The following is a 15,644-nucleotide window of genomic DNA, read 5'->3' on the forward strand; positions in this document are numbered from 1 at the left end:
AAGAAAAACATCATAACTATGTTTATGATGCAAATGCTAAGTAGCAATGATGTGATCTATGTCAGAGGGTATACAACTTTGTAGCAAATAAGGTATAACAAAGTCATTACAGTAGAAATAAAATAAGTTGTTCTAGAAAGAAACAATTATTCAACCTGTTGAATATAAATTGGTGAAATGTGTACAGACAAAAATGGGATATCATTGTATAATCTATTGACATGACAGTCCACATTCTATACATGTAACTTGTGACATTTAACACTTGCTACAAAAAAAGTACAAGAAATACTAGGAATCAACTTTTAACATTTCTCTGATGTCTAAAAAGAATGAAGTCACTTCTGTTCTATGTTAAAAAATATGTTCCCTGCTTCCTTTTAATATAATTTATAAAGCTTTACTAAATGAAATATTTTGTTCTAGAGAAACATCTATTGACTTATGTGAAAATAAACAGTCCCATATCTTTAAAATCTATACTTATATGTCAGAAGAATATTTACACTTCATATAGTACTTAAAATGAAATATTTATGCACAAATAGCTTTTGCCATTCAAGGCTTGAAGATAGAGATGCATTATTATAATTTGTATACCCTTACATCACAATTGAAAATATATTTATGTGAAGTTTGACAAGTTAGGAAGAACAAGGGCATGCTAATCTAGAGATAATATTAAATCAGAACACGAGTACGGTTAGCAGGGGCCATATGAATGACCAGTAAGTAGCACAGATTAATAATTTTCTGGAATTCCTGTGGGTAACAATGCCAACCAGCAGCAAGTAAGATATGCATTACAGAGTACTAAAAAAACTAGAGCATTATGTAGTAGATTCTTAAATAGCATACTGGAAAGAATTTAGCCTAATTACTAATTGTGCTTTAGATGGGCAAAAGCGAAAATGTTATACTGAAAACAATTAACTACAACCTCAATATTTCTTGTGCTTTAGAATTTTCCTCTTTGCATTTCTCTCAAAGCGTCTTGCTTCTTCTCCAAATGAGTTTTCTGAAGCCAAGATAAGATTTAAAAGTCTGTAGAAATTAAGCAACTAAAACTTTGAGATCTTCTGTTCCTAATGCTATTTCTAGTGACTTATTAGATCAGTGACATCATCATATATGTGTCCCTCTAGGTTATAGGAACCAAAGGCCTTTCAGAGGTCAAGGAATGAAGGAAGAGGTCTCAGAACCAGTCTTAGAGAATCAAGGTATTACTAAAAGAGTGATTTTGTTCTAAGCTTCATTCCAATATAATGATTGTTACTGAGTCAAAGATCCTCATGGACCCTGTACCAGTGTCTAAAATTCTGGAAATATTAATATACATATGACTCAAAAGATTAAACAGAAATACAGTGGTGTCACCTAAAATAACTTTTAAAATAATTCAGCTTATATTAATAGAATTCTTTCCTAGTTATATTTCACACCAGTAACCGAATAAAGTCACATGATAATCAGAAAAGTACATATACTTTAAAATAAGTTAAATAACAATATATAAAGTGACATTTCTTCCATGATTCACTTTCATTTTAGAAAAAACATAGATAAATTTAACAAACGTTCCAAATCAATTAAAAGTAAGAATTCCCAGTTTTTGTCTAACAAATAGTTTAATGTAAAAACAAAAAATCTACTTAAAAATGGTTGGAAAGGAGTATTTACTGATAAATACCAACATGGCTGGGAAAAAAGTACTGCATAGTATCCAGTAAAGCAGATAGATCACTCCTTTAAATGTCTGTGGGTGGAGGTGGGGGGCAAAACTTAAAAGCAAAAACACAACTAAAAAGCCACTTTTTATTTTTATGCTGACTACAAAAGGCCTCAAATAAAAACTTATGGCTTTAACCAACCCTCTTTGTCATTGTCTTTTGTGTATTCTTTATAATCTGACTTGTTCACTTTCACCCAACAGTTCAATATCCCTCTGTCAACCACAAAAAGATACTAAAACCACCATAGGTTATATCAAGTCTGACAACAATTTGGCAAAGAATAGTATGACCAAGGTAATACATGTGGTTGCACGTGGCCAGCAAGATAACTACACTTTTTCATAGCATGATTTTTGTTTAAGGATTTGTGTTTGCCATACACAAGCTGAACTGCGACAATTCCAATCCATAATCTATATATTTTGTGATATTAAATCTGAAATTAATGTAGAGCAATTCAACTTCAATACCATTATATGCTACATTGTTTGATTTAAAACCCTGGTTTATTTGTCATTTAACTAAAATGCAGGAATGATTTGGTCAGACAAATCACATCTGCTGAAGCTATCTTGTCTGTTTCTTAGACTCACAGACTGAAAACCACAGGAACGTTATAGGAAAAACACCTACAAAACTAAATAATAAAAGAATTACACATCTTGGTAATTTTTTAAAATTACTAATTGCCTGCAAAACTAACCCAGCACAACTTCAAAACAATTACAAAAAGAAATGAGGTTGCTTATGAAGGTCATAGCTTTGGTGACAACTTAGAATCAAACTTTAGATCCGCAGTTGATCCAGACCTAAATAGTTTGTTCATGCCTGATGTTCCTGTTTATTTGCAGGGTTTTATGGCTACAGCATATTCTTCACTCATTGCACACATGACAGATACCTAGAAGGAAAAAAAAGCAGGCAAAAAGTTATTCAGAAGGTAATACATATAGAAGATATATTTAGCTCACATATATTTTATATTTGTGGATATTTTGTACACATTGAATTTGGAAAGGAGTATTCCAAAATAAATAATCTACTTTCTTTACAGTTTTCTGAAGCAGAATTTTTCAAATTGTGGTTTGTAAAACAACTTCCAGGGAATAGGAAGAATAAGAGCTATAAATATTTCAACACTTACTAGATACTGTACTTCTGAAAGCTGTAACAGAGTAAATCTCCTTCACTCTTTAACACTCCCTTATAGCATCATTTCTTCTCCTTAAGAACAGCTCAGATGAAGAGCCTCAAAACAAATTTGGGGTTGACAGTGTTTATGTAGTAAAAAATGAACTTCAATACTTCTTTGGTAACGGGTCTCTAAGAGTATCATGGAAAAATTGCCTTACAGCGATCATTTTCAACTTTTCAACAATATTTTTAAACCACATTCCATGTATATTAATAGTATTTTATGTTAACTAGTTTAAGCCAAAATTCTATTAAATGGTTTAAAAAACAATCTTCCCATAAGTCTTTACCTGTACATCTTCACCTGCATTGTATTTTCCTTCTATTTCTTTGCCTAGTTCACCTTCTGGGAGTTTAAGATCCTCACGAACTTCACCAGTTTCTGTCAGCAGGGAAAGGTAACCATCTTGAATGCAAATCAGCTATTAGAAGAAATTATATCATTTGCACTGATTAGATTATATCCACTCCTCTCATGTTCACAAAAATTGCAATCCATATTAATTTGTATAAATACACAGTAATACATGAATATTCTTGGTGTTTAAAAGTGCTGAAAATACAAAAGTATAAAATACGCACAGAATGGAAGTATAAGTTCACTCATCCCTATACTCCCCCGCCCCCACTCAATTTCTGCATTATTGAACAGTTTAGGCTTCTTTTACAGTGTATCCTAAAGCATTTGCATTAATGTACACAATGCAAATATAGTTGCTTTAAAAAATTGGATATAAGTATTTTTTCTTTTTTTAAATTCTGCATGTATTTTTTCAGCAAGCTCTTTGACTTAACATGTCTTAGAAATCTTTTCAAATCAGAACATAAAAACCTACCTTAGTCTATTTAACCACTACACAACTGCAGAGATATACTGTAACTGATCTTACCATTTTCCCATTAATAAGCATAAAAGTTATTTTTAATTTTTCAATGTTACAAACAATGAATTTTATAATTTTATTATGAGCGAAGTTAAATGGAAAATTTTTGGTCTCTAGCTCACTGCTAACAATAGGTTTTCTTTTTTAAAAAACAAACACTAGCTTATTGATGACATTAATGAAACAAAGCCAGTCATCAACCTAATCTGGCATGAAATATAAAGCATTTCAAATATAAAAATGTATAAATATCATATTAAACATCTAGTAAAACAATGTATTTATAAACAATAAATTGTTATATGAAATAAAAGTTTTCAAAAATAAAACTAAGTTAAGAAAACTAAAATTAAATAATGAGATTGAATTACTTGATCCTTTAAATTATTAGGAAATCTTAAAATCTAAAGAAAAGTTGCAATAATGCAATGAAATCCCATATCCTTTACCTAGATTTACCCATTGTTAACATTTAAGCAACAAGTGCATTTTTCCTCTCTACATATACATACATGCAATATATAAAATACATATCACAAACATTTTTACTGAACCATTTGAGAGTAAGTTTCAAAGATCATGACTTTTCAGAAATAAGTACTTCAGTGTGTTTTCCCCAAGAACGAGGATATACTCTTATATAACCACAGTTTGTTTTTCAAAATCAGGAAATACTGATAACCTATTATTCAATATACAGTCTATATTCAAATTTGCCAGTTATCCTAACATTGTCCTTGATAGCGACTTATCTCCCCAACTCCAGGATCATTATGTTGTATTTATCTGGCTGTAATGTCAGGTTAGTCTCTCTTAATTTGAACAGTTCCTTCACCCTTTGTCTTTCAGGACATTGACATTTTTGAAGAGTACACGTTCACTGGTTTATAGCATGTTCCTCAGTTTGGGTTTGTTTCATTCTTTCCTCATGATTCAGGTAATGGATTTTTGAAAGGAATACTACACAAACTATGTGCCCTCAGAGTATCATATCAGGAGGCAAATTATGTTAATTTGTTCCATTACTAGTGAGCTTAATTTTCATCACTTGGCTAGGGTGGTATCTCTCAGGACTTTCCACTCTAAAGATACACTTTTCCCCTTTGTAATTTGAAATCTTAAAAAAAAAAAAATAATGTCATTGTCAAATCTCAGGCATATTTTTGGGCAAATTTTTCTACCTTTTCTCAAATGCCTTTCTGACTCTATGGAGTTGGAAGGAGGGGATGGTGAGGAGACTGTCATCAGCCAATTCTAAATATTTCCTTCTGATCGTTCACCTTTAAACAAATCTACTCATTTGATAACATTAAGATTTTTCTTTTTTTTTTTGAGACAGAGTCTCACTCTGTTGCCCTGGGTAGAGAGCAGTGGTGTCATTGTAGCTTCCTGCAACCTCAAACTCCTGGGCTTAAGTGATCCTCCTACCTCAGCTTCTCAAGTAGCTGAGACTACAGGTGGTGCACACCACCACGCCCTGCCAATTTTTTTTTTATTCTACTTTTAGTTGCCTGGCTAATTGTTTCCATTTTTAGTAGAGATGGGGTATCGCTCTTGTTCAGGCTGGTCTTGAACTCCTGACCTCAAGCAATCCTCCCACCTCAGCCTCCCAGAGTGCTAGGATTACAGGCATGAATCACCACGCCTGGCCTTTAAGATGTTTTTGAACAATTGTTTTTTGTTTTTCTTTTGGTAGAGGGAGTAGTTGTTGTTAGTAGCAAGCAGGGAGACAGTAGAGGTAAGGTTCAAAAAACTTAAAATAGAGGTGCTGGGCATATATGGTGGTATACCATGCTCCTGAACAGTGTAGATTATACTGGTATCATAATGTGGGATCTTTTATTTCCTACTAAAACAATCTGTGGCTTCTTGGAAAAATAGATAATCCCAAGTCCAGAGCAGGAAGCGTACAAGATGAACATGGAGCAAGTTGTTATACTAGAAAGCAAGGCACAATCAAAGACCGTTAGGCTCACGAAAAAGGAGCTCAGGAGCTAACTTGGATAAGGTTCCACTGGCCAAAGACAGGACGATTTGAGAGTCAATATGATAGGAACTACAATGGATTTAAACACAAATATGTTCAAATGTTTGAGTTCATAGTGAAAAAAATATTTCGTTGTCATCTTCAGGGGATGCTAGGAACCAACTCACTTTAAAGATGGGTAATTTGGCCAGGCATGGTGGCTCACGCCTGTAATCCTAGCACTGTGGGAGGCTGAGGTGGGAGGATTGCTTGAGGTCAGGAGTTCAAGACCAGCCTGAACAAGAGCGAGATCCCACCTCTATGAAAAATAGAAAAAGTGAGCCAGGTGTGGTGGCACATGCCTGCAGTCCCAGCTACTAGAGAGGCTGAGGCAGGAGGATCACTTGAGCCCAGGAGTTTGAGGTTGCTGTGAGCTAGGCTGATGCTCAGGCAACAGAGCAAGACTCCGTCTCAAAACAAAACAAAACCCTGGTAATTACAGTGAAAGAATCAAGTATTTATACTGCCTTTCATATATATATGTGTTTATATACACACACACACACACACACACACACACACACATAGAGTATATATACTATACCTTAAGGTAAACAAAAAAAATTGATAAAGTTTCTTTTTATAGAAGTATTCTGGTAAAAAAAATGAAGGAATGACAGATCATTATTTTGTCTCTAATCAATTAATGGATTGAGGCAATGATCACATAGCTGATAACACCTCAAAAAGAGAAATAATAACCATTATTTAACTAACAGTTGCACAGAATATCACCTATGGAATAGTCCTGTTAAAGAAAAAAAGAAAGGAGAGGAAGAAAACAAAAATCTAAATTGAATCTGACCAAGCCTTCACATCTTATTACCAAGTTTCAGGAAACACAAGGGACTGAAAACATGTTAAAAAATAAGAAAATGCAATTTGCTAAATCCAGACAGTGGGAAAGTCTACAGAACAGTCTCTTCATCAAAAAATTGCAGAGAAAAAGAGAGAGAGAGAGAGACCTTAAGTGCACATGTGAAAGAGGAGAACCTATAGATTAAAATACATTTAAGAGATACACCAATCAAATGAATTGTGTGGACCTTATTTAGGCCGGATATATTTTTTTTAAAAAATACAATTAGGAAGTTAAGAAAATGTAGATACTGATGGGATATTTGACGATATTTAGGAATTAATTGTTTTATATGTGTTAGTGTGTTTTGTTTTTTATTGTTTTTATCTTTTAGAGATGCATAACAAAATATTTGGAGATGAAATGATATGATGTCTGGAATTAGCATCTGAAAGGGGACTAATAGCCAGAATATACAAGGAACTCAAACAAAAAACAAATAATTCCATTAAAAAGTACACAAAGGACACGAATAGATACTTTTCAAAAGAGGATATACAGAAATTAATATATCAAAAAGGTAACCTGTACTCATATGTTGATTCCAGCATTATTCACAATAGCAAAGATATGGAATTAATCTAAGTATCTATGGATGACCGCATAAAGAAAATCTGATATATATATATAATGAATACTATTCACCACTATGCAATCTGTGCATGTCATAAAATTACACTTGTATCCCATAAATTTATACATATAAAAAAAATCCCAAATAATCAAGAGGTAGAACAGGAAGAAAAAACAGGTGTAGGGTGTAGATGAAACAAGATTAGCCACGTATAGGTAATTGTTGAAGCTGAGTGATGGGTATATGGGATTCATTATACCGTACTTTGAAAATTTCCACAATAAAAAGTAAAACAGAAAAATGCCATGACATATCAAGAATTCTAGAAGGAGCACTGTAACCACTAAATGCTAGGAGGCACAGCGAACTAAGGAAGCAAAGCATGATCTAAAAGGAAGGGTATGGGAGATTTAGTGACTACAGATTTTGTCCACGATGTAGTCAGAATAAGAAAGCACATTGAAAAGGAGGAATTATGGGGAAACTATTTTTGCTTGCATTTGTAATACTGGTATACAACAGAAGGCTGGAGAAGGTATGTCAGCACTACAGGTGCCTTCTTAGCCCTAATTTCTGAATTTAATTTTGCTTCTCAATGTATTTCAAAACAACCAGATTTGTTTTGGTAATACCTATTCCTTTCCACTTCTTCCTTCTTTTCCCCCAGCACTCTTGGGCTACTTCCTTCCAGTTGCTAGTCCCTGGGTAAGACTGAATGCTTAATCATTATTATTACACATCCTAAGCAAGAACACCATCATCAACTGGGATGTTATCTGAACCACTAAGCCATGCAACTGGGAATATAAAGTAGTACTCCAGCATCAAATAGAAGTAGCATATATGACATCAACTTAGGCAGGTTCTAAAGGCACAAACAAATTGCATAAGAAGTGGCTCAGATTCAGAAAACACCTGCTCCTACCACATTGACACTTCTCCCTCAACTCATACCAATGGCTTTTTGGGGAGTTCCCTACAACAAGTTTACTGAAAAAGAAAAAAATTCAGAATGGTTTCTAGATGGTTATACATTACATGATGACACCATTCACAGGTGGGCCTGAAAGATAGCGGGGCTGGGAAGAACTTTAAGCACTGGAACTGAAAGAGAGAACCAGAGGTGTGGATTTATGCTAATTATTGGCAACAGCTAAGAGTTTGGCTGAAAGGTTAAGGGCACTAAAAGAACAAGATACAAAAATTGCTGACAATAAGGTCTGGGAAAGTGGTAAATGGATGGACTCCTCCAAAAAATTAGAGAATGTGTCCATATGAATGCTCACCAAAGGTCATCTGCTACTGATGAGGCTCTCAATAATTAGGTGGACAAGATGATTCTCATGCCATTCAGCTTCTTTTTGTAGCTTTCCCAATCCTTGTTCAATGTGCTCAATGACATAGGCTTTCTCTCACCAAGGCTGATCTGACTACAGCCACTGAGAACTTCATGGAAGAGATCCATACAGAATCCCAGATATGGCACCATTCCCCAGGGGGAACAGTTAGCCATCTGACTGATAACATTGTACCCCTTCCATCATGGCAGTGGCAGGAATTTGTCCTTATTGCAATAAATTATTACCCTGCATATGGATCTGCCTTTCCTGCCTGCAGTGCTTTTGCTAAAATCTCATTTAGATTTATAGAATATGCCTCATTCCTTTCATAGTATCTCACATGGCATCATTTCTGACTAAAAGAGTAATTTTATAGGCATAATAATGGGGCACAAGACAATGTCCAGAGAATTCACTGGCTTATATAGCCCATCATTCCAAAACTGCTTGCCTTTGTGGACTGGCTTATTGAAGACTCATTTATGGCACCTGCTGGGTGATGCTTTCTTGGTCTGGCATGCTGTTTTGCAGGTTACAATACATTTCAATATATGGTGCTATTTTTCCCATAGGTAGAATACATAGGTCTAGGAGCCAAAGGTAATGGCTTTTCTCACTAATACCCTTACTGATCCTGTAGCAAAATATTTCCCTCTTGTCCCTGCAATACTGAGCTCTACTGGTTTAGAAGTTTTCTATTCCCAAAGAAAGACTGGTTCCATCAGGGAATGCAAGGATTCTGCAGAACAGGTAAAAATTATAAAAACATTTTAAGAGCTCAAGGAATTTATAGCATCATCATCTTCTTTGCCATTATTGTTTTAAGTTGCAACAATATCTCAACATCCAAAAGATAGACCACTTATTTGAAGAATATGCTGGGGTTTAATAGTCATAGTTTTGGAAATTCACCAATAATCCAAAGGTCTACAATATAAACTTAATGTGTCCTGTAGTAATTAGTTTTCCTTCTAGAAAATGATCTTCGAATGACAGATAAAACTTGAGTGAATGCAGAAAAGACATTTAACTTGTAGTAGAGTGAACAGCAATATAAAACTTTCTAAAGAAATATGATTCAACAGAGTATAAGCATTTTTGAATATGCATTTCTATATTTGTGAATTTCGGGATTCCCAAAGGTGTCTGGATATATTTGTATTTTATACCATCCCTGAGCCCCAGACAGAGTTAACTACTTCAGCAAGAAGTAATGGTAATACCAAGCTAATCTTGGAATAGACGAGTCAGGAGACAATTTTTCTTTCATTCTGAACTTATTTTAAAATACACAAAATTAAAATTGTAAATATTAATACATTTCTTTTCCTACACAAATATTTACTTTTAATTATTCAAATGAACAGATATACATATTTTGCTTTAGCTGAATGCCAAATTGGCACTCAAAATATTGAATTCAGCAAATACAAAGGACAATACACAGCCAAATAAAGGACTATACATAGCCAAATAATAAAGTAGGAATTTAATCAAGGCACTTGGATAGGTGAGCGAAGACCACGATAGCACAATAAATATAAGTGGAAAGTCTCACAGAACTAATTTTTTAAAATAAACAGAAATAAGTATTCTATGCTGACTTGATAATGAAGAGAATGTGAACAATGAGTACTTACTATACCAGGTATTGTTCTAGTATTAACTAGTAAGCTTCAAAATGATCCCATGAGGAGTTTACTATTCACATCTCCACTTTATACATAAATAACACATAAAGAAATGGAGGCAAGAGAGGTTAAGTAACTTGCCAAGCAAAGTCACACAGCTAGTTAGTGCCAAAGCAGGGATTAGGACCCAGTCTGTCTGGCTTGAATTATCCTCTTATCCACTCTGTAGCATAGACTACATACCAACGGCTGCGATTAGGGTGAAGTGAGACACTTGTCTTGGGTGCAAAATTTAAGAAGATACCAAAAAACTTACAGTGATCAAATAAATATTTTAATGTAATATCTTAAAAAATTACAATTAATGCAAACATGCTATGATAAGCAAAATATCAAAATTTTAAATAAAGACAGGATCAGATTTACTGGTTTTTCCTTGTGCCTTAGGCTCCTATATGGTTTAGCATTGTTACTAGTCTTCTCTTTATTTAAAATTGTGTGCCTAAGGCAAGGGCCTCCCTTACCTCATTCACCTTTCCCTGGTCTGGACCCTACTATATACCAAAATAAAACCCAAACCAAATTTTTCCTTTATGCTAAATCTTGAGTTCCAGTCAATGAGTGGCTAATTTTATCATAGTCGTAATCATCTGAACTGCTGATACCATCTTTCTGAAACATGCAACAATCAAAAGCATTTTGCCTTGAATGGATATTATTGACTATAATGAATATTAATATTCAAAGCCTTAATATTTTAGGATGAAAAGAGAAACACATTTTCGGCAAAAGAAAATTGTATGTTCAGCTTAAGTCTGCTGCACTATCCTTACCATACTGAATAATCATATATGCATTTAACAAATGTTTATTGAGCACCTACTATGGACCACATCTAGATTTGATGCTCCAACAATAATGAAATGATTAAGTAGAATTTTTAGACAGGAGAAGGGGGAGTAGAACTACTTTTTGGTAGATGTCTACTTATAGGGTATTTATGGGATACATTTTCTCATTTAATCCTGTTTTACAGATGGGAAGACAGGCTCAGAGACATTGTGTAACTTGTCCAAGATCATCCAGCTACAAAGTGGCAGAACTAGATACAAACCAAGATCTACCTGACTGAAACCACTTGCTGGTATACTAAGACAATTCAAATTTCTACAAAGACTCCAATGCAACCTAAAAAAACATTTATGATAAGTAGGAAAGTGAAAATATAAAACTGTTTACTAGATTAAAACTACACAAAAATATGTTTACATGTGGACAAAGAGTAAAAGGAAATCATTGGGTAATTACAGTTGATAGCAACATTCTTTAAAAATGTATACAATACAATAAAAGGTATAGAAAAAAATCAGTTTAAGTTGAATTAAAACAAATCTAAGTGTCAACTTTGTATTTTTGACTATGTAAAATGACCAGACATGAGTTTGATCTATGGCATGCTTTATACAGAAATTGAAGACTTTCAAGAAATGCTTTGGTTATGATTAATCTGAGCTTCTATATCCTATGAGATCAATTGTTTGGTTATCATCAACACTCCAAACAACAAAATGCTATCATTAAACATGACTTATCCAAATGTATAATTGGAACTAAACTTGAAGTTTACACATATAATTTAACAAAAGGTCAAAGCATGGTCACTGAATATAAATAAACCGATTACATAGTTTTTGTATCTTCTTCACCGTATTCAGTGACCATGTACTTTATCCTTTATATTTATGGCTTTCGATTTATTTTCCTCTTTAAGAATATCAAGTTCTGATTCACATTCATTAATACAAAAACTTGGTTGGTAGGAACACGAATTTCAGTAGTTTCTTGAAAGTCTTAGGTATGATCAGTGAAAAGAAACAAGACAACCAGGACGGAGATACCTAAATTTGAAATATTTTACAATAGAGAGAATAGCAATTTTACTAAACATTCAACTTAGTCACAATATGCAGTCACTTGGCCTGAGAAACACTGAGAAGTGTTCAACTTTTTAAAAATACAAGAATGTTATAAAATAGGAAACTAGTAATAATCCTAGATGAGGTACAAGTGTTAAACATCAGGATCTAGTTCTCTAATTTCTAAGAAAGTTGGTGCCTAATAATTGGTTAGGAAAATCTACAAAACTACTCTTGGGTTTTGTTAAATTACAAATGATAGTACAGTACTTGTACCTTTAATAAACAAGCAATAGTCTAAAGGAAATTAGTACTTACTTGATAATCATTTCTCTTAATATTTGGAACATCCATGTTGTGAGTAGAAGGGCAAATATCTTCATATTTTTTGCCAGTGAAAATATCAATTCCAACAAGGTGAACCTAATAGAGAAGGAGAACAGGAAACCTGTTTAATCTTTGCCAAGTATATCACTCATTACATATACAAGAGCACAATACCAATGCTGATTATGACAGATTCTTTCTCCTCCTTCCAAGGTCATCTAATTTTACTTTCTTAAAAAAACGTAGTGGTCATAGAATTAAGATGCAGTAAACAACTAAACAGTATCACGACATGTCAGAATCCAATATGATATATAGTCCAGTAATTCAATTATAAAAGTAGACAAGAAAAATAAAGTTAGGTTTCTTAGAACTATTAGAACAGGTTTTCTCATTTGTAAACGGAATAGATCTTCTAGGTCACTAGGATTCAGAAAAGTTTCAGTTCCCAGTTAATGAAAGGGCCCACGAAAGGATTGCTGCTACCTTTAAATACTCAAAGCAATAGATGATCAGCCACTAATTCCGAGAAGGGGGAAAAAAGCGCTTGTCACAAAATTTTAAGTATAGAAATCTCATGATCTGTAATGGAATACAAATAATGAAAATCCCAGCTCTGAAGCCAAAGACTGACTTGGAAGGGCACTTACCTTGGCATGGCCGTGCTTTCCAGTTTTGGAAGTTGACATCTCCACTATTTTGCATGGTCGTCCTTTGAGCACCACGAAGCCGTTTTTGCGCAGGGCCGAGCACTGCATAGGGTAAGTGCTGGAAGCCCCAGCATCTCCAGTGGTGAAATCAATTTCGTCTGCCATGGTGGGCTGGGGAGATGGTAGTTTTTCCGTGGGAACTACGCAAAAAGTTTGTGTTTGCTTTTTAATAACGGGCATGTAGGCAGGGAAACGTCTCATTTCGGACAGGTTAGGTGCCAAGCATCATAGGCCTGTTATTTTTGAATTTATAGAACACCCACCCAAGACTCGTAGGCACTTTCTAACTGGCCTCTACAAACTTTTCCAGCCATTCGTGGGGAGGGAAGTCGCAGAGGAACTCGCTGGAGGTGGGGATGATACTCGCCTTGGGCGCTCACCGCGCAGGGGAGAGCAGGTCCCGCCACTACCGCCCAGCCGCAGAAAAAGCCGGCGCCCTTCCCGCGCCGCGCCGCCCGGCCCTCTACCGCCGCCCCGAACCCTACTGCGGGGAGCCCAGCCCAGGCCGCACGTCCCCGCGAAGGATGGGGGATAAGGGGACCTGGCCAGCAGCACCTGGCCCTCGGGTAGCGGGCGCGCACCGCGCCCTCCAGCCCTCAGCGCGCCACCCCGGCCGCACAGGCGCCCCCTCTTCTGCCGGCATCCCCGGCTCGGCCCGGCCGGGCCCGGCCCGGCTCGGCCCGGCCCCAAAAGGGCCTGAGCCCCGCCGGGTCCTGCGCTTGTCACCGTTCCCCGATCCATCCTTCCTCCTTCCCTCGGTCACGGCTCGGCTCCGGGCGCCTTCCCCGGCCCTGCCTCCCTCTGGTCCCAGCCCCACCAGCTTTTCCCCAGGTTTTCACCTTTCCGCAGGCAAAGAGCGCCTTTCGCCTGCGCACCCGTGCAGGTCCCTTACAGCTGCGGCGGTGGCGGCCGCGGCAGTTCCAAGACACGGGGCGGGGCCGCCACACTTTCCACACCCCGGCTCCCCGCCCTTTCCCGCCCCCACCTTAGCCCCACTTCCGGGATAGGCCCTGGAGCGTCACAGGCACCGCCCTCTCGGGCTACCATTGGCTACCAGGTTCCCGAGGCCCCGCCCAGTCACGTGAAGAGCGCCCTGGCAACCCCACGTGCTGCGGATTAGTGCACTTCCGGCGTGGGGAGCGCTTCTGGGCGTCTGGTTGCTGAGGGCAAACTCGCTGTCAAGGAAACTTGCTGCCTCCAACTTTTAGTATTGTTGCGTCCGGGTCCCAGGCCACGTTAATGGGAACCAAGGCATGCGCTCGGTGGTCCCTGCCATCGGGTGCGTGGAGGTTGTCACGTGACGGCCATCAGAACTGGAGAGGCGCGCACAGCGGGTGTCCCAGGTGTCCCTGAAGGAAACTGCGTTGAGCTCCTGGTTAAACTTACAGCCCTCCTTGGGGTTCGAATCCAGCTTGTTTCTGGAATAAGAGCTCAGATACAGTATGTTATTACCCAGCTCCCCACTGCGGGTTCTGTGAGGGACCCAGCCACCCTATGGTAAGATTCTGGCAGCGACTGCTGCCAGTGGCCCCTTTAGGGTCAACGGTGCTCCCAGGGGTGGGAACTCCAAAGCATCCGCAAGCTTACAAGCAGCAGTGAAGTGACTTCACCCGCTTCTCACACCAGAAGCTGTTACGGAGTTGTGGAGGCGAAGGGTATCTGACTCCCACCGCTTTCTCCGTTTAGAAAGGTGTTCTGTCAACTCAGCCTTTCTTTCCTCTTGACATTGGCATTCCTTAGGGTTTGGGCTTTGTCAATACCATGTTGGATATCATGTTGGAGCAGTTGGGTTGTCTTCAAAACCGACCTAGAGCCTATAGGAAGGTTCCTAAAGGAGATGCAGTCTTCTTTTCACAGTTCCATTTCACATTTTCCTACCTTGGAGAGGTGGTCTAGGAAATTACTTCCTACTCCACACACCAATTTATGTGGTCCTGTGATTCATATTGCTGTCTCATGAATAATCCTCTTTCTCACATAACTATGACTACAGTTTACACATATATTTCACACATGTTGTCCAATTTAACCTTCACAGTAAGTGACCTCCCATAAAATGAATTCAGCCTGTAAATATATGAAAGAGCCAGAGTAGAACCCGGTTCATGAGTTCACTCTGGTTTTCCTTATACCACCTAATCTTTCCCTATTAGTGTTTTTAGGATGATTGCTAAAGTGTATTTAAAGAGTATTTATATTGGCAGGTGATGTACCAAATGATGTATGTTATTCCTTTAATCTTGACTGCTACTCTCTTTTTTTTAACTATGTTTAAGTTATAATTTATATAAATTAAAATTCTTTTTAGTTTTATGAGTTTTGAAAAACATAGTTATATATAACCACCCTATAATCAAGATACAGAATATTTCCCTCATTCCAAAAGTTTCCTTGTGCCTTTTTGTGGTCAGTCCCTTTGCCCCACACTCAGCCCCTTCCAAATATTAACG

At 37.0% G+C, this 15,644-nt stretch overlaps 1 protein-coding gene across 1 annotated transcript; it reads right to left on the reverse strand.

Moving 5' to 3' along the window:
* Positions 1-2,518: 2,518 nt before the first annotated feature.
* Positions 2,519-14,179, reverse strand: EIF5A2 (eukaryotic translation initiation factor 5A2). The gene is made up of 5 exons (XM_045539654.1): positions 14,034-14,179; positions 13,135-13,334; positions 12,476-12,580; positions 3,218-3,349; positions 2,519-2,634 (listed from the first exon to the last, which is right to left on the reverse strand). The coding sequence occupies exons 2-5, from the start codon at positions 13,297-13,299 to the stop codon at positions 2,575-2,577; spliced, it is 462 nt and encodes a 153-aa protein (XP_045395610.1). The 5' UTR covers positions 13,300-13,334; positions 14,034-14,179; the 3' UTR covers positions 2,519-2,574.
* Positions 14,180-15,644: the final 1,465 nt, after the last annotated feature.

Source organism: Lemur catta, chromosome 1, assembly GCF_020740605.2.
Source record: "Lemur catta isolate mLemCat1 chromosome 1, mLemCat1.pri, whole genome shotgun sequence".
NCBI classification, from domain to species: domain Eukaryota; kingdom Metazoa; phylum Chordata; class Mammalia; order Primates; family Lemuridae; genus Lemur; species Lemur catta.